The following is a 22,164-nucleotide window of genomic DNA, read 5'->3' as shown; positions in this document are numbered from 1 at the left end:
AATAAAATTATTTATTTCAGGCTTGTGAGACACATAAAATTAAATATAATAAATAAGAAAAATCATTTTATTTATAATTAAATATCTCTGAGTGCGGCAGTGAGAATCACTTGAGAAATTTAATAGGCAGCTCAGCAATCAACTAAATAAACTGTTCTCAAAAGCAAGAAAAACAAAAATTATAGTCAGCAAGGCAAAGCTTGCAAGTAAATAGTAAAATTTGAGATCATTTATATTATTATTAGAAGACATCTTATTCTTCATCTTGATGAATACAATCCCATCATCGTCTGCGTCTCATGCTAAAACAATAAAAATTTTGAAATATTTAATTGACTTTTATTACAATACGTAGGTACTGAAACGGAAAATGTATTGAAAACTCGTCACCGCAATGAATGCATGAACGATGAATGTAATGCACATTAATAATAACCTGCGACCACTGAAGTGTGAATAAATCATTGAATATCAGAAGATATGATAGAATATTTGCCCGCAATGTCTTAATGTATTGTACAATTTAAAACTTTTCTGCTATAATTCTATTGCCATTAAAATTATGTCAGAGTTTTTGAAAAGAACTAACAACAAACAAATCTTTGTTCCTATTAATAATCTATTCCAAATTATAATTAGCGTTATCACTTACCAAAAACATTTTACGACGCAGCTTTCCGACGCGTCTTGTTCGTCAATACTAAAAGGTTCTATTTCTACTTTCCTCAGTTTATTGAGATCGTCCTTGCTATCATCTGTTTTGTTACTTTTGCTTCTGTCGTATGTCACTTCCTCATGATCCTTGCTCTCTTCGCTGTAAGTATCGTATTGCGGACTCTCTATGTTCTGGTAAATGTTGCTAAAAGGTCTACCTGTAATTCAGGTAAACCGAAAGTAACTTATAGAGTGATGATACCTAAATCTTAAATATTAGGTATCATAATATATTTATAGTCATTTTAACCTAAAACCTGTGATAAGCCAATTATCCAAGTAAAGTAATAATATAGTAAGTATAAAAACTACGTAATTATTATAAGCACTAATTTTTTTATCGACTAACGAAGTTTTAACAATCTAAGATTATTTAAATATTTTACCAACCAAGAGGATTTATACGTATTGTGATCAATGTTCTAGAAGTTGTTGGTACTGGTTCTTCTTGTTCAAATTCTTGCGGTTGCGGCTGTGGTTGTTCAGGCTGGGGAAGTGGTTGTGGTTGAGGAAACTCCGGCTGATCAAGTTCATCTTCACTGTCACGAGGTAAGTCTTCTATACTGTCTACCGAATTGTGGGGTTCAAATACCTAAAAAAGACAGTCATTGATACAACTAAATTAATATTATTACAACGTATTGGATTTTTTTTTATTTCGTGGGTACACTCACCTTTTTACTAAAAAACTTTCTCATCGTATTTAAAACTCTTTAACCGATTATTATTAAATGTCTATTCTAAATAATATCACCATATTGCTGAAAATTTCATTGTTTTCTAATTTAATCACAAATTAAATACGTATGCAACAAGCAAATAACTATGACCACGCAACAGCTGAATGTTACAAAAGGGAGGGTAGATAAAGAAATCAGTTCTAAAAATACGGGTGTGTACATACAAATTTATTCGTATTTAAATAATTTATAATATAATAAAAATATATTATATTATCATTCATCATATTGTCACTGTTACTAAAAGGTAACAGTGACAATATGATGAATGCTAATTAATCATGATAATGAACAAATGAAATCATCATTGTCCGAAGTCCCAACTCCCAAGTCTACGATGCGTTCAGATTTATTTTACCTTGGAGTGTCTAGCGTGATCCTTATGCCATTGGCATAGAGGTCATGTAGGTTGATGAATACTGAAGGTGTGACGGTTATTTTACTAGTACGTATTTACTATTTGCTAATACCGGACATGAATCTAAGCATGGTTATATAACGCTTCGATAACGCAGTGCAAATAATAGATAAGCGTATTGAGTGCATTCGACGAAACAACTGCTTGCGCCGTGGTAGTGTCTGAAACGGAAGAGAAGAAAAGAAACACAGATATGTATCAAATGATATAAAAGTTTATGTAAAACATAACAAAATGGATTAGAAATAAATCAGAAATAAGGAGTCAAGGAAGCAAGAAAATCAAACGTAGTAAATACTGAAAAGATGGAGGTATCAACGGCAAAAGCGATATCCATGCTAGCCTTGGGACTAGGCAGTTTTGTGACGGGCATGGCACCGGCGTTTGTGTCAGAAGAATCGAGAAGAAGGCATCCTTTGCTGATATCCTGTCTTCTATGTTTCGGGGCTGGTGTACTTCTATCTACTTCTTTACTGCACATGCTTCCAGAAGCGAGAGAGAATTTGCCAGAATATTCTGAGCTGCTTCTATGCGTTGGATTCTTTGTAGTTTACATAGTGGATGAGATAGTTCATTTCTTCTATGGGGTGAACGAGCATAGGGGTCACCAGAACTATGGGAGTGGGGAAGGTAGTGGTTTGTTGAGGAATCCAGATGGGGAGATGAGGCAGCGATGCTGTGGGGACACTGAGAACCCCAGAATGTGTCACGTGAGTCACACGGAACCCTGCAACCAGAGCTCGTCTGGACTGATTGGGCTGTTGTGTGCTCTGTTCGTACATAGTGTGTTAGAGGGACTGGCTATTGGCCTACAGCAGTCAGCTTCAAAGGTATGTTTTATCTTTATAAGAAAAAGTACATCATGTTTTCCTATTCATCCTCAATTTGAATTATACTCGTATTTACATGAAAAGAATGATTTCTCTGAACAGATATTATTCTCCTTCACCCCATTTTGTTATTTATATCATTTAACATCCTTCGTTAAAGAAAATGAACGAAATACTTATCAAACAATGACAAAAATGAAAATCATTGTTTACTTTACGTAGATAAAGGAACATTATCATATAATGTAGGTCGACAGTAAACGTTTTAGATACGCTAAAGGTTTCTATTTTTGGTTCTAATCTTAGGGAAAATGTTAAAAATTTATTATTATAATATTAGTAATGTCAGAAATAAGCTTTTCATTGACTAAATGGAACCGCCGCGCACCTTTTACTATAAAAAATAATAAATTCTTTAGTTTTACCGTAATTTTCCACATCTGTGCATACAATATACCTAAATCATATTTCTCATAGTTTGGGGCAAATATATTTTATTACGGACGACTATAGGCTGATATGATGATGATGATGATATTTTATTACGTCTTCAATTTATAGGGATTAAAGAAAACCGTGAACATCATAGCAAATTGTTTTCACAGCATTTTCATTAGCTCACATTTATTTATTGCCAGGTTCTACTACTGTTGGGTGCGGTAGCGAGCCACAAGTACGTTGTGGGTTTCTGCCTGGGTGCCGAGGTCTGCTCCAGCTCACGGCTCTGTACCCACCTGGTGTACGTGCTGCTCTTCAGCGGAGGTTCCGTAGCCGGGATAGCTGCTGGTGCAGCGCTGGACAACGTCAAAGCGGTCACGGAGACTGTTGCTGTGCCAGTTATGCAGGTATTTGAGAATAACATTCTTCTGATATTGCCTAAGTGTTAGTGACAATATACCATCTTCTGTAGCATCTCCTCTAATTGCTAATTATTCTACTATCATAGTTTATGTATGTATGACAAAGAAGTTAGTATCTGCTAATTGCGACCGGCTAGTTCCAGTCCCAGAAAGATTACGATTATCTCATGCTCGTCAATGGACAATAGTAGACTGTAAGCACCATCATTTAGTTTCTACTAGCTGATTTATTAACTTTTTGATAAAATGGTTGGTCCAAAAAATTTGGTTATTGATGAAAGGGACCCCGATTAATGAAATTATTTCTCAACTTCCAGGCCTTGGCAGCCGGTACCCTGCTATACGTGACGGTCAGCGAGGTGCTTCCTCGCGAGCGCGCGCGGTGGCACGAGCGACGACGCGGCGCAGGCGCATTGCAGCTTACTGCCGTCGCCGCTGGCTTCACACTCATGTATCTACTGACTAAATACCTTGGTAAGTGATAAACATTTTTCTATTTTAATTAAAAAAAAAAACAATTTTTAGGTCGTACAACAAAATTAAACCTTCGTAGTGAACAATAAAAATGCACGCCTGAATTAAATTATTATACCTCAACATTGTGCGCATTGCTATTACATTTACACAGGCATCTAAATTTATACAGGCGCTGGAAGATCCAAGGTGCAAATTCCGTTTGTACCCTGCTGCACCTCCCTGCACCCATATGTTACCTTGGATCAGTTGGGTGCATTCATCAGAAAGTAGATGTTGGTTTCCATACACATTTTTTGATTGATTTTTAATAGTAATTGTGACTGCAATTTGAAACAAGCCTGCAAGTTTTAATTCATTAAACCGAACTTCATAAGTTCTATAACAAGCATGTTTGACTCAAGCATGGTATTTTTTATTTTAACATTTTGTAACGATTAAAAATCATTTTCCGTTTCAGGACACGAAGAAGCTTAGATATTATGCTGTGTTACTTTATCGTTCAAGTGGCGATAATATCTATAATAGGTATTATTTTTGATTTATGAATAAATATAGGGTTAATTTTACTTTTGAATTTGCTAGATACTATAATTTTCTTTTATGAAAACTATTTTATTGTTTACTATGACTTCAGACTTTTAAAAAAGTCTAGTATGCGTATCTTTGCTAATTTCACCTCGAATGAAAATAAAACAATTTCTGACTTCATATTTATTTTATTTTAAAATTGTGTTTCTTTTAACAAGTTGGTTGTGAATTGTGATGTTCGTTAAGTTGTTAAAGTATTAAGTAGCTCGCGACTATATCTTTACTGTTAATAGTTGGTAATTATAAATAATATTGTCATTGCTTCACAAGGGCTTTACAATTCTATAATTTTTGTTCTACCTACCCTTTGTCATTTTGCCAACGTACACAAAAATATTTATAATATAAAATTATAATTACACATGGCACTGTATCTGTTCAAATAAACGCCATCTAGCGAAAATTTTGTAATATGGTTTTAGAAAGATTAATGTATTTTCAAGGTATTTTCATAAAATACAACATTAATCTTAAGAAATCCTTGTAACAAAAATATTATAAAAATATATAATACGTATTACAATACTAATATTAATTTACATGAAAATTTAATTTATTTCTTGAGTTTTTCGATAGATGGCGTTCACTAACCTTATATCGCACTGTAAGTTTTCGCACAATTCCAACATTAAATGCACAAAATAATCTCAGTCCATAATACTATTTTATATACAGTTATAAAGTTATGGAAGCGATTTACAAACTATTTCATACACATATCGGAATACCTCGTATTACACAGTATAAATAAATGAATAAATGCTTACAGACTAAATTAAATACATTAAAAAAATTACAAAATAGAAAATAATACAGATCTTTGACTCGACTTGCTTACAACTAGGGGTACAATAGATTTTGTTGTCTAATTTTTGGAAAATGTAATTTATATGCCATACGGGCCATGCCGTTTAAAATTGAACACTTCATTTTTATTTGGTACGCTACATTTTTGTTTTTAGTATATATTTTGTTTAAATTGTTTAATAACAAACTAGATTGAAAAACAGCTAAAAAGAGAAGCCAAATATTTTACATTTAAACGATACATTTTTTGTTGTAAGGCTTTTTTCAATAGACAATTTAAATCTAGCATTTAGGTTGTTGGTACTATCTGAAAATCGGTTATTATGAATTAAGTCAGGGACTATAGTATCCAGAATCATGAACACGTAGAGGACTGAGGAATACAAAACAATCAAAGAAGAAATACAATAAAGCCAAAAATGTAACACTAGGTTCTAAATTTGATATCAACACTTCTAATTTTCCACTTTGACAAAAATTTCCAAACTTCTTCTTTTTTGTAGCTTCCAGATTCTGGATCCTATAGTCCCAGCCTTAAATATTTAAAGAAACCTTGAAATATTGTTAGGTAACTCGCAAAGAATCCGACAACAAAGAATTCTTCATACATCACGATCCACTATACCGTAGATAAGGCACGTCATAAGGCTACGTAGTACAGGAAGCGTAACAATACAATAAATAAATTCTACCGATTACGAGTAACTCGATTTGTGATTGTAGAAACACTAGCATTTATTGTGAGGGTGGTAGCTATTAAGCACGAAATATGAAAGCGTAATGCAAAAGGACCCCTTTCATGAAAAAGTTACGGGAGATACATATACAAAAAGAAGAGGTAGGAGAAATGTTTTAGGTGAATGATCTAATCATTCAAATACCTACTTTAAGAGATAAGATCGGTTGGTGAATATTTTACTTCTCCAAAGCAGAATTAAGACAGAAAGCTCCTATCATTAGTTGTTAAATATTTTTTTTAAGGTATATTACATAAGTTTTAGACATCCAATACTCGATATATATTTTATTGGTTTTAATTTTTATTTATAATATATTTTTAAACTGGCATTTGATTGTAATCTTTCTTTACTACATAATTTATCCTGCTCAGTATTCTACGACCACAAATCGACTGTTACTATGTACATTGTACACCTGACATGGCATCGGTAACATGATCATAATGGCTATAACGACGTAGCACCTTTACGAAAACACCTACAAAATATTCGACATTTAAATAATCTAATTCTAATTCAAATTTAAATAACGCTATCGTCTGTCAATGAGGTCATGGATTGTCCGTCTGGCTTTTTGTTTTAAAAACTAGTAGGTATAGATGGAATTTAATTGAATTTTTTATTAAAAATGGAACCATTTCATCAATTTGTAAGCGTAACAAGAAAACCAGAATTACCGCTGCGCTGCACTGAATTGCTCAGCGTCCGTTCCGTAAAAGTGATCATTCGTTGAAACTACTTGGAATTTTTAATTCTATCAGACTTCATTTCGAACAATGAACAATTTTAATAATGATTTTGTTAACCGTGTGACTCAATCCACTGCTATTAATTCGGTGTGTTCAGTTAAATATACATTTTAGGTGCCGCTTCACATGACGTTCTAAAACTAAGGTTTTGTACACGACGCGCTCGGCGTCACAATTCGTTCATAGTCCACTGGTGCACTACACTCTGTCAGGTGTCGTCGTCGTCGTATTTCTTTTTCTTCCTGCCGCCCTTGTGTCGCTCGAGGCGCTTTTTGTGCTTGCGCTTGGGCTTGATCTCGCACTCGCAGCCGGCGCGGATCTCGATGTAGTCCATGGACCAGCCGCCGGAGCCGGGCACGGAGAAGTGTCCCGCGGGTCGGGGCGTCTCCGGCAGCTCCGTGGCGGACGTGTAGCGGACCAGCGCGTACGAGTAGGAGTACTTCTGCACGCAGCGGGACTGGTTGTAGAGGCGGCCGTCGACGAAGCGGCACGGGCGGTCGGCGACGCCGGGCGCGCACGACAGCTCGTACAGCCGCTGCTTGTGCTCACCGTCCTCGTATAGCTCCACGTACATGCCGGTGGGCGTGCGCCCGCCCTTTTTCGCGACCATCTCCAGCACGGAGGGGCAGCACTCCACCACCTCCCCCTGCGGGCTCTCCAGCCGCAGAATCGACTGCATCTCGCGCCAGTGCGCGCGCTTCCACGAGTTCGCGTCGTACTCCTCGTCCACCCTGAAAATGTGACGTCAATTTATATAAAAGTTCCGAATAATCGTTATTGCTTGTTACGTATCTAACAAAAGGGTTACCTAGTGTCATGGTATCAGATTATCAGGTTTTTAAATAAGCTTGTCATTAATGCTCTCCACTCTCCAGTGCTTTCCCAACTTGTGTACCTAATTCTTAAAGATTTCTTCCCTTATTTCACTCCTTTACTTGCCCGCCACTTATCTAGCATGCTGAAGACTGTAGCTCGCTACTACTACTACTACTTTTTAGGATCCCTTGCGCTATAAGCAACGAAAGAGATGGAGATCTCTTTCGTTGCTTATAGGTGATAGGTAGCATGTAGTGTGTAGTGTGTACTCACATGACGCGGTGACCGTGGTGCGGCTGTGGCGAGCGGCGCACGCGGCTCGCGTTCCCCGTCACGTCGCCGGCGCCCGCCACTGCCCCGCACAGCACCTGCAACAACGGAATCGGTGATAAGTATACGCTAGAATTAGATCTAAGGTTAGTGTTCTGCAAAGGGTGTACCGTGGCACGCTCGCGCTAGTATTAGGTATATACATAATATAGTAATAATTGGTGTACCTCAAAAATGTCATCGTACCTCTACATATTCCTAGTTTATAAGAACCAAAAAAAGGCAACATCTCATCTCATTGTCCGGACGACCGACGAAAGAAATGGTAATTGGGAACAGACCACCCCCGTAAGTAGACGCTGATTAATTTGTGGTGTAAGTACCAATTTTTTTTAATTTTTCTATAATTTATGTACCTTGAACACAAAACGTTTCCAGAATACTGCGCTAGATCATAGACAATAGACATTGGCTTAATCTCTCGAGGAAAAGCTATGCAAACGCCAACCAGTATTACAATTTACACACAATAATATAAGAAGAGTCCAACTCAATCCAATTTAATTCAGAGAACTTAAATTCCTAACCTCAGCTTGATAATATAATTATAATGTAATCTTTAGTATGATTTTGGACAGAATGCCTGACCACAGATTACTTAATAGTTACTACCTAAGTTCGAAAATCATGATTACGGTAAACTCCACGAATGCCAGTAAAATTAAACAATCAAACATAACAATCGAAACTTCAACTGGTAGCTACAAAGCTAAGTTTATTGTTCTTATTATACGACTGAAAATGTAGACAAGTATCTACTATGCGCATATTTGCTACTGAACTTAACTCGAAGGTCAGACTTAATAAGCCGAATGCCAATTAGCAATCGATATCGATATAAATAATCGATCCGATCGAGTTAAGGCACGGCGAATAAATCACAGTTGATTATTGCTATTATTATCTATTTAATTAATCAGCAACTAGATAATGGATATTGTAATTATATTGTGAAATTGCTCGTGATAAATTATTTTATTAACTTGCAATAAGTTATCTTATTTTATCACATATGATACATGTAGATATGGAAAAGATATTGTTTTTTTTTTAATTTGCAATCGTAAAGTGATTGATAACTGTAAAGCCCAAGCTCGAAACTTCATTTTTTTTAATTATTTCTCTCGTTATTTTGACTCCATATAGTAAAGACTTTCTTATTAAAAAGCCTTATTATACCTAGGAGTATTCACTCTCAGTCTCCTGGTTCTAGGTTTTTTATAACTGTAAAGAGCTTGAAATTAATTAAACAGCTGACACTGTGTAAATTTTCTGATGCTGTTGCATTAATTTATATAACTTTACACGTGGTGATCTGTCGTCCCTAATATTTAGTTATATCTAATATTATTTTAACCCAACGTATTGGCAATAGGAAGCGTGTACTTGGCACGGTACATTGAATTTAATGCACAAAATGTATCTATTCTCTGTTATTACTCAATATCTGTATTGAGTATTGACAGTGTTACCTCATTTTCTACGTGCATTTTGAAACTAGATAATATGACGGCTGTTGATCGAGTTTAAATCTTACTGCTATCCAAATAAAGTATGTTTTGACTCTGTCAATAGATCAAAGTGGCTTCTATAAACAAAACTGTCGACAATTTTGAGTAATGCACAAATTAGGTGTTTACTAAGTGGAGAACTCTAACGGTTCTGTAAATGTTAAGTCATCGTGTATCTACAAGAGCTTTAAGTTTTTTAACCTCTTCATACATATTTTGTGTTGATTGAATAAAGTATGTAGCATCGATATGCTACATACATCTACATCTATGTAGCATATCGAGTTTAATCTCTACAGATTAAACCTGAGCAAAATTTAAAATGCTCAACAAAAAAGAAACCTATAGCCTATACCTAACAAAATAAATTAAAGATTTAATGACATTGAAGAAAGTCATTAGTCTTTACAACGTAAAAAAAATCATTTTAGTATTTTCTTTATTGCAACGTATGTAATATCTATGTTGCTTTTTAGGCACTTGCTTTGGTCTGTTCATTCATTGTTTGCATAATTTCAATTTAACGTTCAGAGTTCAGACCAACTCACTCTTTTGTCACGAGTCGAGTTCGAGTCCCTATGGTAACGGGCTGTCACATTTGTGACAGTAGCCGTGTATCTGTTGATCTGGCGATTAATGTCCACTGGGTGTAATCTGGCGTTATTTGTTGGACACTAGGCGCAATCTGGCGTTATTTGTTGGACGCTAGTGGACAATGTTACGTCACAATTCATGTCCATGTCCCCGCTTTGTAACGCTTTGTCGTTGGACATTTACCTAATACTGATTCTGAACTGATATAATAGATTGTACGTACTTGTGGCTGAGCTTTCAGTACATAATACCTATATTATTATGTGTTATGTGGGTAATGGGTTACATACACCTTTGAAAGCAGAAGATGCCAGACTTTCAGACTAGCAGGTTTTGCATGGCAATAGTAGAAATGCGATGGAATATAATATGTACTGAGAAGTTTTATATAGGAACATGATAACAGAAACCTTTTGCTATGGTGGCCATGCTAAGCGAACAGGCTATGGTATAGTTCAGTTCTATGTACCATCAAGGAAATTGATTCCTAGGCAGTTGACAGACCAACGTCAACGGTTGGATCATATCAATTGAATGTTAATTTTTGTGGTCTGTCGGCTGAGTTTGACATAATGCGACCAAACTACGTAGGTCCCCCATCTGCCTAGGAATCAACTTCTCTGATAGTACCTCGCACAAACGACGTCTTACATATTGTGTTTACTCTGAAACCTTTTCTGGCAAGCCTATTCGTGCCAAATGCTCTCCCACGAAGAACACTCTATCTCAAGTTATACCCAAAGTTTCACTCATGTCCACGCCTACAAAATAATGTTATCTATTTTAAGAGGCACATTAAAATCGGACATTTATTGTGCATCATAACATTATGATTGTATCCGCGAGTTTACGACCACCGCAGCCGCTTCCGCGCTCGCAGAAGATTAAAGGCATAAAAGAGTATATTTTGATATTTAGTATTTGATAATACTATAGTGTGCGTACTGTTATATTGTGTAGGACGTAGGTAGGTACGTGTGATACACCTTGTATAAGGATACAAGGTGTTAGGTTTATCAAAACGAAGTGATAATACTTAAGGGTATATATAATATACGTGTTCCTAGTAGAGAGTTCAGTATAGCAAAGCTGAAAGACCAACATTTTTTTCACTTTTGTATGGGGTAACTCGCGACACTGGGGCGCTTGCCCATACAAAAGTGAAAATAAGATTTGGTCTTTCAGCGGTGCTACTTTTACACTGAGCTCTGTACAAGAAACACGTTGTATTAAAAAAGATTTATAGCTTTGTAACGAATAGCGAATGTAATTTTTTCGTATTTCATTCAACATTAAGTCAATTATCAAACGTAGAATGTAAATAGCTCATAAATTATAACCCAAATTAATATTTATGACTCGGACTAAATACTTACGTCAGATTTACTATGAAATTTTCATATCATAATCAAAATAGTAAAATTATACAGGCTGATCTTTGGGAGATAACGTTATTTCGAGCTAGTTACTAGTACGTTATCTTATATCTTTAAACGAGCAATTCTTGTATTTATATACACCATACCAAAAATTTTTTTCACTTTTGTATGGGGAAACTCGTGACGCTCGGGCCCTTGCCCATACAAAAGTGCAAAAAATTTTTCGTCTTTCAGCGCTGCTACTTTCACAGTGAACTCTCTACAAGGAACACGTACATACCCTAAAGTATTATCGCTTATTTTTGTTACACCCTGTATATATCGACAGTATATTATAAGTTTATGATATATATAATTGGAATCTCGGAATCGCCTCCAACGATTTTCATGAAATTTAGTATATAGGGGGTTTCGGGGGCGATAAATCGATATCTATTGGCGAATAATAATACTATTTTGTAAGCAACTAATTGTTTTAACGACCAGCAGATGGCGTTATTAAGTAACACGAAGTCAATGAGTGTTTGCTATACCGAGCAAAGCTCGGTCATCCAGGTACTTAGTTTATTAAATAAGTTATTGAAAACCATATTAAAAATGCAAAAAAATTAGGCGTTTTAAATGTGTAACCTAATATATAAAAATAAGTCGGGTTTTCCTTCCTGACGCTATAACTCCATAACGTACTAACCGATTTCCACGGTTTTGCATTAGTTGGAAAGGTCTCGGGCTCGGTGAGGTCTACAGAAAAAGGAATTCAGAAAAAACTTCAAGAGAAAAGCAGGAAAAATCATTTTATGGCAAAACAACATTTGCCGGGACAGCTAGTTTAAAATAATATAATATTGTTCTATTAACTATACAATGGATATTAGATGTGCTAGACAAAGTTAGGTCTTGTCCTTATAGGGTTATTATTATTCAGATTGAACAATATTAATTGTTCAATCTGAATAATAATCTGAACATAATTAAGTACGACATTATTTTTATTTCACCTGCTAAGGATGTCAAAATCATAAAGTTTGTTAGCTGCAAATTGTAATGCACGATGTGGCTAATCTACATTTTAATATTTTATTCATTAAAATACTTCACTTACAAACATTAAGATTTAAGCACCCTTTATAATGTGTCGCAAAATGAAACGACTATGAAATGTTTTAAATTTAAGCAAGATGCATTAAATATATTAAAAATCTAGTCTTTATTAGTCTATAAATGACATGTAAATTATAGTTTTATAGATTTTTTATTTACATAATATTATTATATTCATCAAAAACCACACCTGTGGCCATTATATTATTAAAATTTTATACAAATATTCTAAGGTAAGTACATATTATTTTTAAGATAAATATTATGAATAATCGGCCAAGTGCGAGTCGGACTCGTGCACGAAGGGTTCCGTACCGTTATTTAATTAGCCAAAATTAAAATTAGTAAAATTAGCCAAAATAGAGTTTTTTGGATGGGAGCCCCCCCTTATTTTTTATTTAATTTAAATATTATTATTATTAATTATTAAAGTACACATATATTTTAGGCCTTTGTAAAAATTTCAAGTGCCTACCTGTTCCCATTATTGATATCGAGCAAAAAAGGCCAAAAAATCACGTTTCTTGTGTGGGAGCCCCCCATAAATATTAATATTATTTTGTTTTTAGTATTAATTGTTATAGCGGCAACAGATATACACAATCTGTGAAAATTTCAGATGTCTAGCTATAGCGGTTTTTGAGTTACAGCCTGGCGTCCCGTCCCGTCCCGTTTTTACCCTTTGGATACGGAACCCTAAAAATGGCAAACATTACCAACATGGCATAATGGTAAGCTATATCTATATCAACTTTAATAATGTTTTATTTGTGCAATAGCCAGTAATGTCATATTTCTGTATCTATCAGTTGTAGAATTATTCTAAACGGGGGAGTACATTTTGATGAAAACTGGGACAAGGGCAAATTAGTCCTTAAAGAAAGCATGACTACAATAATTGAATTTACAGATAGCGAGGACGCAAACCAAGAAAGATAATAATAGAAGATATTTGAAGAAATTTATTTTGGTCAAGTATCTGTGAAGATCTTTAATTCGATGGTGTAACATTATCATTATTAACAAAAATATTATCGATACCATAGTATTTATGATTAACAATATTATAATATAAACATGCAGCTATCTTCGAACATTCTGTTTCATAACGAATTCCAATACAATATCTAATGTGTAATAAATATCATCGTTCTTATTGAATTACGATCTAATTATTATAATAATATGCGTTATATTGTGATGATTCATCTGTAAAAGCTTTCAAGATGTTAGAGGTCAAACGATTAACACTTTTAAAAGCTTTTTAATATGCATGATACAACTTACATCATATCAAAAGCTATCCCACCAAAATGTCTTATTAGCAAAACTTTAGGTTCTAATAAATAGTGCAATCATGTACTCTGCTTCTTACGTAGCTTAGTAACTATAATAATTATACTAGATCATAGATGACACCGCAACTCCATTGCGCCAAAATTCGTCTATGGCGCAGAAGCCGGACATTTTTCCGGGATAAAAAGTATCCTGTTTTTCCCGCGATTATTGTGTTTCTATAACAAAATTCAGTAAAATCGGTTGAGCGGTTTGGACGTGAAGAGACAATAGACGGACAGAGACACTTTCGCTTTTTTAAAATTACTATGGATTATCTGTGTCTTTACTAATAATAATTAATAACTATACAATGGATATCTGCCCCCGTAGACAAGTGGCAAAACGCTAACGCTAACGCTAACGCTAGCGCTACAAAATGTATGGATTTGACATTAGTATTCGCTAGCGAAGCGATGACTTATGTCAAATCGCATACATTTTGTAGCGCTATCGCTAGCGTTAGCGTTAGCGCTTTGCCACTTGTCTAGGCCCTCAGATGTGCTAGACAAAGTTAGGTCTTGTCCTTATAGGGTTATATTCTGACGTACCAGACAAAAATAAAATATTGCAATATATCTATTGTGAAAACATATTTACTTATTAGTAAGGGGAAGGAGGCAAGTGTTAAATTTGAAATATGATTCCAAGCCAGTATAGAACGTGAGCCATACTATACAGAAATCTTCCTCTGAAAGACTCCTTGAGAAAAAAGATGATATCCCCACTGATATTTTAGATGTATATCTGTCTGTCTGTTACCTCTTCACGCCTCGACCATTGAACGATTTTGCTGAAATGTGGTATGAAGATAGTTTGGAGTCCCGGGACAAGATATAGGATACTTTTTATCTTGAAAAAAGTACGGTTTTTAAGCGATAAACTAATTTTGGCACAACGGAGCGGGCGTCATGTTATAATATTATATACAGAATTTTATTATCATTTGTCTACTGGTTATTCATTAAATAGACATTTCGTATCACCATTACAAGTAATAAAACTCACATTAAATTGGTAAACCGAGAATTATCAGCATTGTACCGCCGCGGTTTTATGCTGGTTTAACGAGGTTTTTACAGCTTTTATACAGCTCATCTGAGTGATAGTAATGCGCTAGTAATTTCGGATGTAAATCATCCGAGCCAGAGATTTAATGTTTAAGATATTTAAGTAAATTATAAGCATTAATTTTAATGATAGACCTACAGCGCTCGCTCTTTTTTCACTTCGGAGTAGACCCCTGAATCGAATTTTTCAATGAGATTTGAGAATCAAGATGCTCTATATTCTATATAAGTATCGTGTACGGAACTCCTGCAATGTAATAATTTGAGTTAAGTATATTTTTACTAACACTATGGATTTTTTTAAGAGCCTATGCAGTATGCAGTCAGTGGGGCTGGGCAAAGGCCTCCCCCAAGTCCTTCCATTCATCCCGATCCATCGCCACCGTTGGCCATCCAACACTATGGATGAAAATTTGCAATACATAAATTGAATTGAATTGAATAATGTAGGTCGACCTCCAACTAGGTGGGACGACGATCTCCGCTTAGTTGCAGGCTCATGTTGGATGCGAGTAGCAGGAGATCGGTCATCTTGGCGTTCATTGAGAGAGGCCTATGTCCAGCAGTGGACGACTATAGGCTGATATGATGAATAATAGGCGATTGGATGCGTTATGATGATGGCTACGTGCGTTTGTAAAGTTTAACACAAAAAAGTTTTACTGACAAAAATACAGTTTTTATTCCCTTACAAGCTAAGACTAGAAATAGTGAAGGATCGATTTTTGGAATAAAGATTTTTTTCAACAGTGGGACAATAAAATATGAAGTATAATAATTGTCATGTATGTACTAAAAGTAAATATTATAATTATGTACTTCAATAAAGTACGTCCTTCAGCAATTAGGTACTTACGATTTCTTATTGAACTGATTAAGTATAGTAAACGCTATTCAACACAATTCAACTTGTTACTGTACAATACTAATTCCTAACTGACAATCGGCGACAGGCTGTCGGCTATATTTAACGAATTACAATTTCGATAATCGTTAACGAATTATAAATACATCAACATTAAGATCAATTAACTTCGGCGCAGTAAATAATCGCCCACTAAAATCGGTATCGAATCGCTCCGATGATTCGATTAATCGCGTAAAATCGATTATTTGCGAATCGGAAGGTGGGCTGAGATTTATTTCGGCTAAGGACTAGCATGCGGTAAATGTTTGTTTTATTCATTTTGTTGTAGGCTTAATCGTTAAGGTAGAGATAAGAAGATAAAACGTTATTTGAATGCCGCCTTCGATTTGACTGGCTAAAGTTTTAACGTTTAGCGTAGTACTACATATTATATATTCTGTGCCTTTAGTTAAGTTAGTAACATCAGATATTATAGGATTATATAATTCTATTTCACACACCCATATACTTTCGCTTATACCTTACTAAATAGAATCGAGGACAGCCTATACTATGATTATAGATGTAAATGAGTCATGTTTTCGTGAAAATTTATACGTGGGAGAGCCATGCTTCGGCACGAATGGGCCGGCTCGACCGGAGAAATACCACGTTCTCACAGAAAACCGGCGTGAAACAGCGCTAGCGCTGTGTTTCGCCGAGTGAGTGAGTTTACCGGAGGCCCAATCCCCTACCCTATTACCCTATTCCCTCTTAAAAGGCCGGCAACGCACCTGCAGGTCTTCTGATGTTGCGAGTGTCCATGGGCGACGGAAGTTGCTTTCCATCAGGTGACCCGTTTGCTCGTTTACCCCCTTATTTCATAAAAAAAATATCGGAGTTTAATCATTTTGATTAGTTTTATACTTACAAGTTATAACTTTTAATACAAGTTTGTTCCTGAAGGCCAGTTTATAGTATTCCAATTCAGTAATCCAATCCAGCGCGATACTGTAAACTATTATAATCAATAATGTAAACCGGCCATAAAAGAAGTTTATTTGTTTACATTTAAAAAGTTGACACCATAAAATTAAGAAAAATTTGAATCAAATAGACAATTTGGCGATTACATTGTATTATGGATACGGAACCCAAAACAAGATTGTGAAGACAACCACACATTATTCTTTATCATTACAGTAGTATGAACTTTACTAAAGTTGTTGATTTCTTTTTGTCAGTTGAATATAACTCTCACAGTCGAGTTATCAAAGTGCCGACAGTGTTCAAGTGCGCTATTAAGATAGTGTTAAGAGCGAAATACTCACCAATACTATCATCTCGTTATCAATATTTTTTACCGACTTGCAACGATAAATGCAGATTTTGGTAATCCACGTTACTCTATTAAGTATGTAACTAATATTTTGTACGTCTTATTTAAGTTTACAATGTTCAATATTACCTGCAATAACGAATGTGGTAAATTTAACTAAGGATATTTTGAGCACCCTGTATGCTTAGGTAAAAAACAACGGTAAAAGATTATACCGCGACGGGAGCGCCGGTATAAATTAAACAAACACAAACAGCAGAATCAGGTATACTTTAGCCACGCAGTAAAAGAGTTTATCCTCACTCCGTCTTACGAATTTTCGGACGTATCCACTCTTGACGCGAGTTTTTCATCCATTTTCACTTTAAAGAAGAATTTTAAAGAAGTTGTCACTTCGAAAATCTTTCTTTTACGATATTTCCCGAATTTTTGCGTAATCAAAATAATCAATCAACATTGGGCAATATATTCTAGCTATTAAATAAATCGTTAAGCGTGTAGCCGTGTAGCGGCCAAACCTCTCACCAAACGCATTTAAATCGAGCCTTAGCAAACATCATGTCCAGGCCCTCCGCCCTGTAGACAAGTGGCAAGCGATTATCGTAAACGCCAACAAAATGTATGGGATTTGACATTAGTACTCGTATTCGCTAGCGAAGCGACGACTTATGTCAAATCGCATACATTTTGTTGGCGTTTACGATAAGCGCTTGCCATTTTCTTGTCTAGTAGGGCAGTACGTACAGACTACATAGCAAACTCATGTCCAGTAGCTCTACCATGAGTTTAAAGCTATAGTATTTATCGATACTCGATACAGACTACGTAAATATTTAATATGGCGATTTTAGTTCCGCAAGTAACCGTTAGAGGCGCTGTAATATTTGCCATACTAAAAATTTACGTAGTCGGTATCGAGTATCGATAAATACTATAGCTTTAAACTCATGGTAGAGCTACAGTACGTGCAGACTACAGACCGGGCTTGTTTTCTCTTCCACTTGGTTCGTCTTACTTTAAAAGGCTCACCGAGGATTAAACCCCGGGGTGACCCGTGTTTGACACATCATTAGTTCCGCTGCGTCGCTGTCTGTCTGTCTGTCTGTCCGTGCGGTTATTACACATGTAAATGAAAACATGTTATGGGATTTAATATTAAATTAATGTAGTTTAAGTAGCAGGCTTTGCCCATATTGTATCGTGTATGCCTTTTGTCTGTTAACTTTTTTGTTGATGTTGGCTGCAAACGCTGCAAGTTGCAACTTTGTTGACACGAAATTCGTATTTTCGTATCGATTTTTTCCCGTAATTAAAACTATCCAAATTATCCAATACTCCGAAGATTGAATAATGTCCACATCAAATCACATTTCAAGAAGCAACAGACAGACATACTTTTGAATTTATAGTTTTAGCGTGGTCTTAGTACGGACACAGAATATACAGGGTGCAACAGGGTGTACAGGGTACCTTCCTGCCAAATTTTGATATATTGATCCTTGTTAAAAATAAAAATACACGTATTTTTTCTTTTATAATCACTCAGTACTAAAATGTTAAGAAAAAGCTCCCGAAAGTTATCCTAAAAAACACTAAAATTAATGGACACGACGCCCCCGCGCCGTGAGTGACCGTTCTGCAACGATTTTAAATGGGATAAAATATGTCATTAAAATAAAAATAACACCCAATTTTTTTTGGTTAAATGGACTCTCCTGATGACAACGAAGCCCTGAAAAAAATTTGGCAGGAAGGTTTAATTGCACCCTGTATATTAGTAGTACCAAGTACGGATTTGCGAATCTACGGCTACGAACGCTACGGCCTACGACTGCTACGAAAAAATGACCGCAAGCGATTGTGTCCTTTTTATTGCTTTGACTGTTTACTGATAATATTGATGTTGATATATCCGATATAAAATTTAATTAATAGATCCCAGAGACTGTGAGGCAGCATACAAAGCATAAAATATAATATTTTCATCTCTAAAGTTCCAACTTCACTTTGCCAAATCTCAACATATTGATCATAGTGAAGTAGGGTCACAATACTTCATACAAATATTAAGTCTAGTATTTATACGTGGGAGAGCCATGCTTCGGCACGAATGGGCCGGCTCGACCTGATAAATATCACGTTCTCACAGAAAACCGGCGTGAAACAGCGCTTGCGCTGTGTTTCGCCGAGTGAGTGAGTTTACCGGAGGCCCAATCCCCTAACCCCTACCCTATTCCCTTCCCTACCCTCAACTATTCCCTTCCCTTCCCTACCCTCCCCTATTACCCTATTCCTTCTTAAAAGGCCGGCAACGCACTTGCAGCTCTTCTGATGCTGCGAGTGTCCATGGGCGACGGAAGTTGCTTTCCATCAGGTGACCCGTTTGCTCGTTTGCCCCCTTATTTCATAAAAAAAAAGATATATTGTGACTGGCTTCGTCGTTTGGGCCACATTTAAGATATAATATAAAGTAAAGCAGTAGTTATAAAATATGAATTCAGTCAAAACTGATAGTAGATCTGTCCCGTTACATTATACTGTTGCTTGTTCTAATCGTTTTATTAAGCAAATTATAAAATGTTTACGAATCGCCGGATAGGTCTTGCGACAGACCACGATTTATTAGTGTTAAGATATGTCTTGTGTGTATAATATCGTGTAAATTTTATGTTTATCAAGAGTAGCATTGTACTAACAATAATTTACATTACTATTCACTAATAAAAATATCGACACATAGCATGTATTATACATCATAATATTATATGTATAATACATGCATTGCAATATGCAATATTATATCGCCCTTGTTTGTCAATGCACTTCTCTAACGTATCAGAATAGAATAAAACATTGTATTTTAACTTCTGTATATACAGTACAAATCTTTACATTGAGAAGAGAGATGAAAAATCCTTGGCAGCAGTGCAGTGCCTGGTGCCAGTGTCAGTGCCTTAGTCCATTCTTTAATATTTTATCAAAATCGATTAAATACTTTGGATTCTTAACACCTCCATTGTGGGTATCGTCTAAAGTCGGCACTACATAATATAGGCGAACGCGTTGGCCGACGCGTTGGCCGGCGCGCTGGCCCAATGTGTAGAACAGGCGAACTACCTACCGCCAATGCGCGAACGGCCTTTCTACGGCGGCAGTTTATGCGGCAGTGGCTAACGCTTTAATTTAACCATCAATTTAAATAAATTGATGGTTTAAATACAAACAAATCCATTTTATAACATTATATTACTCATCTTATTTACTGACGAAATTATTATCATGCATTTTAATGGTGAACGACAGAACACACCATAACCATAGCCATAACTCAGCTACTGTTAATTAGAATATGATAAAGTCCTTCACCGGTATTGACTCTATCAGTGAGGTTAACCTGTAAGTGCAGTGTGGAATTTCACAGTTACCCATTATTTCACTTGATTTTGTTTGTATTTCATTATGGTTGCTGTGTTCTCCGTGTGTTTACTGTGTTTAGCGTTTGAACGTGCCAATGAATATCATTCAATAATTATCCTTATCCGAGATGTTTTCGTTAATAATTTATTTTTAATGTTTTTGTTAATTTTACATTATTCTAAAGTAAAAGAATAATAATACGATATTTGATATAAGGTGTCATTTTGAGACAACATGCCACTTATATAAATTAGCTAGCATCTGTCATGAAGTGGGGTCAATTCAGACCGCAACGCGACGAGGCGAGGCGAGGCGCGGCGCGGCATTTTGTATGGATTTGACAGATTTCAGTTGCGTGAGACGTCTTGCGAATCTGTCTACCGCAATGCGACGCGTAGATGCATTTCGAAATTAGTATGGATTTGACAGATTCGCAAGACGTCTGACGCAATTGAAATCTGTCAAATCCATACAAATTTAGAAACGCATCTACGCATCGCGCTGTGGTCTGAATCAACCCTTAGAGTGTTTACACGCCACGGCGCCGCTGCGGCGCGTGTGTGCACCCTAAATCGATGAGGATGAAATTCGGTGCATTGCTACAACGAATTTGATCAAAATCGTTGTAGTGCTTTAAGCAAGAGGTAACTAGGGAACACTTTGTACCATATTGTATTTAATAATAAGTAATAAGTATGGAAATAAATATGGATAATAATATAGGCTAACGTAAAGTTAACATAATATTTACAATTTATTACAATTTACAAGGCGCATTTGTCAGAAAATACATAATAAATATTATTATGTATGCTACTAGCTACCTATTAGGTGTCTAACACATACTTCATACTTTTTTACTTAACCAGTTCTCTAAAATAGAAATATCTCTTAATAAATACACGAAAAAACTATATTTGTTACTTTACTGATACACATTTTTGACAAGACGTGTTCACAACATGAGTTGTGTGTATAATATTTTAATACGGGCCCAAAGCGCCGCGGCTCGCTCGGACAGGTTAACATTGGCGGTGAAATATATCCCGGATCACCGCTAATATATGGACATTGTACACTATAGTGACACTCCGCGCTGACACAGGGGTGACCACACATACGAGAATTAAGAGAAAATGGTTGATTGTGGCATTCATAGGTCATACCTTTTACTAGTCCTTTCCCTATAGAGCAGGCAATATTCAAAAGTTTACTTAAGTAGTTGTCTGTTATCTTCTTCTGTCTTTTTTTCCATAATATTATATGTATGAATAAATGACGCCCGCAACTCCGTTGCGTCAAAACTGTAAATTTTTCGGGATAAAAAAAATGCTATGTCGTTTTCCGGGACTCAAAGTATCTACATACCAAATTTCATTCAAGCAAAATCATTCGGATGTGAAGAGGTAACAGACAGACAGACACACTTTCGCATTTATAATATTATAGTATGGATATTCTATTACACTTCTTCTATTTCCTAAAGTTTTAAATATTGTTCT

At 35.7% G+C, this 22,164-nt stretch overlaps 3 protein-coding genes across 4 annotated transcripts in view; 1 reads left to right on the top strand and 2 right to left on the bottom strand.

Moving 5' to 3' along the window:
* Positions 1-52: 52 nt before the first annotated feature.
* Positions 53-1,560, bottom strand: LOC121734142. The gene is made up of 4 exons (XM_042124574.1): positions 1,389-1,560; positions 1,105-1,306; positions 653-872; positions 53-302 (listed from the first exon to the last, which is right to left on the bottom strand). Exons 1-4 carry the CDS (start codon positions 1,410-1,412, stop codon positions 284-286), a joined length of 465 nt encoding a protein of 154 aa, XP_041980508.1. The 5' UTR covers positions 1,413-1,560; the 3' UTR covers positions 53-283.
* A 251-nt stretch (positions 1,561-1,811) lies between these two features.
* LOC121734267 (zinc transporter ZIP3) lies at positions 1,812-4,582 on the top strand. Its single transcript, XM_042124759.1, has 4 exons — positions 1,812-2,702; positions 3,341-3,547; positions 3,880-4,036; positions 4,497-4,582. Exons 1-4 carry the CDS (start codon positions 2,178-2,180, stop codon positions 4,511-4,513), a joined length of 906 nt encoding a protein of 301 aa, XP_041980693.1. The 5' UTR covers positions 1,812-2,177; the 3' UTR covers positions 4,514-4,582.
* A 1,879-nt stretch (positions 4,583-6,461) lies between these two features.
* LOC121734237 overlaps positions 6,462-22,164 on the bottom strand; it is a 32,215-nt gene continuing 16,512 nt past the window's right edge. For both annotated transcript variants that reach the window (XM_042124718.1, XM_042124717.1), the window contains exons 2-3: positions 8,013-8,107; positions 6,462-7,654 (exon numbers count right to left, since the gene is read on the bottom strand). In XM_042124718.1, coding sequence (XP_041980652.1) covers positions 7,132-7,654; positions 8,013-8,107 — 618 coding nt within the window. In that variant the 3' untranslated portion in view covers positions 6,462-7,131. The remainder of the gene's footprint in view (positions 7,655-8,012; positions 8,108-22,164) is intronic.

The sequence above is a fragment of the Aricia agestis genome, chromosome 15, assembly GCF_905147365.1.
Source record: "Aricia agestis chromosome 15, ilAriAges1.1, whole genome shotgun sequence".
NCBI classification, from domain to species: domain Eukaryota; kingdom Metazoa; phylum Arthropoda; class Insecta; order Lepidoptera; family Lycaenidae; genus Aricia; species Aricia agestis.
The sequence above is the reverse complement of the archived record's forward strand: the minus strand, read 5'-3'. Positions and strand labels throughout refer to the sequence as shown.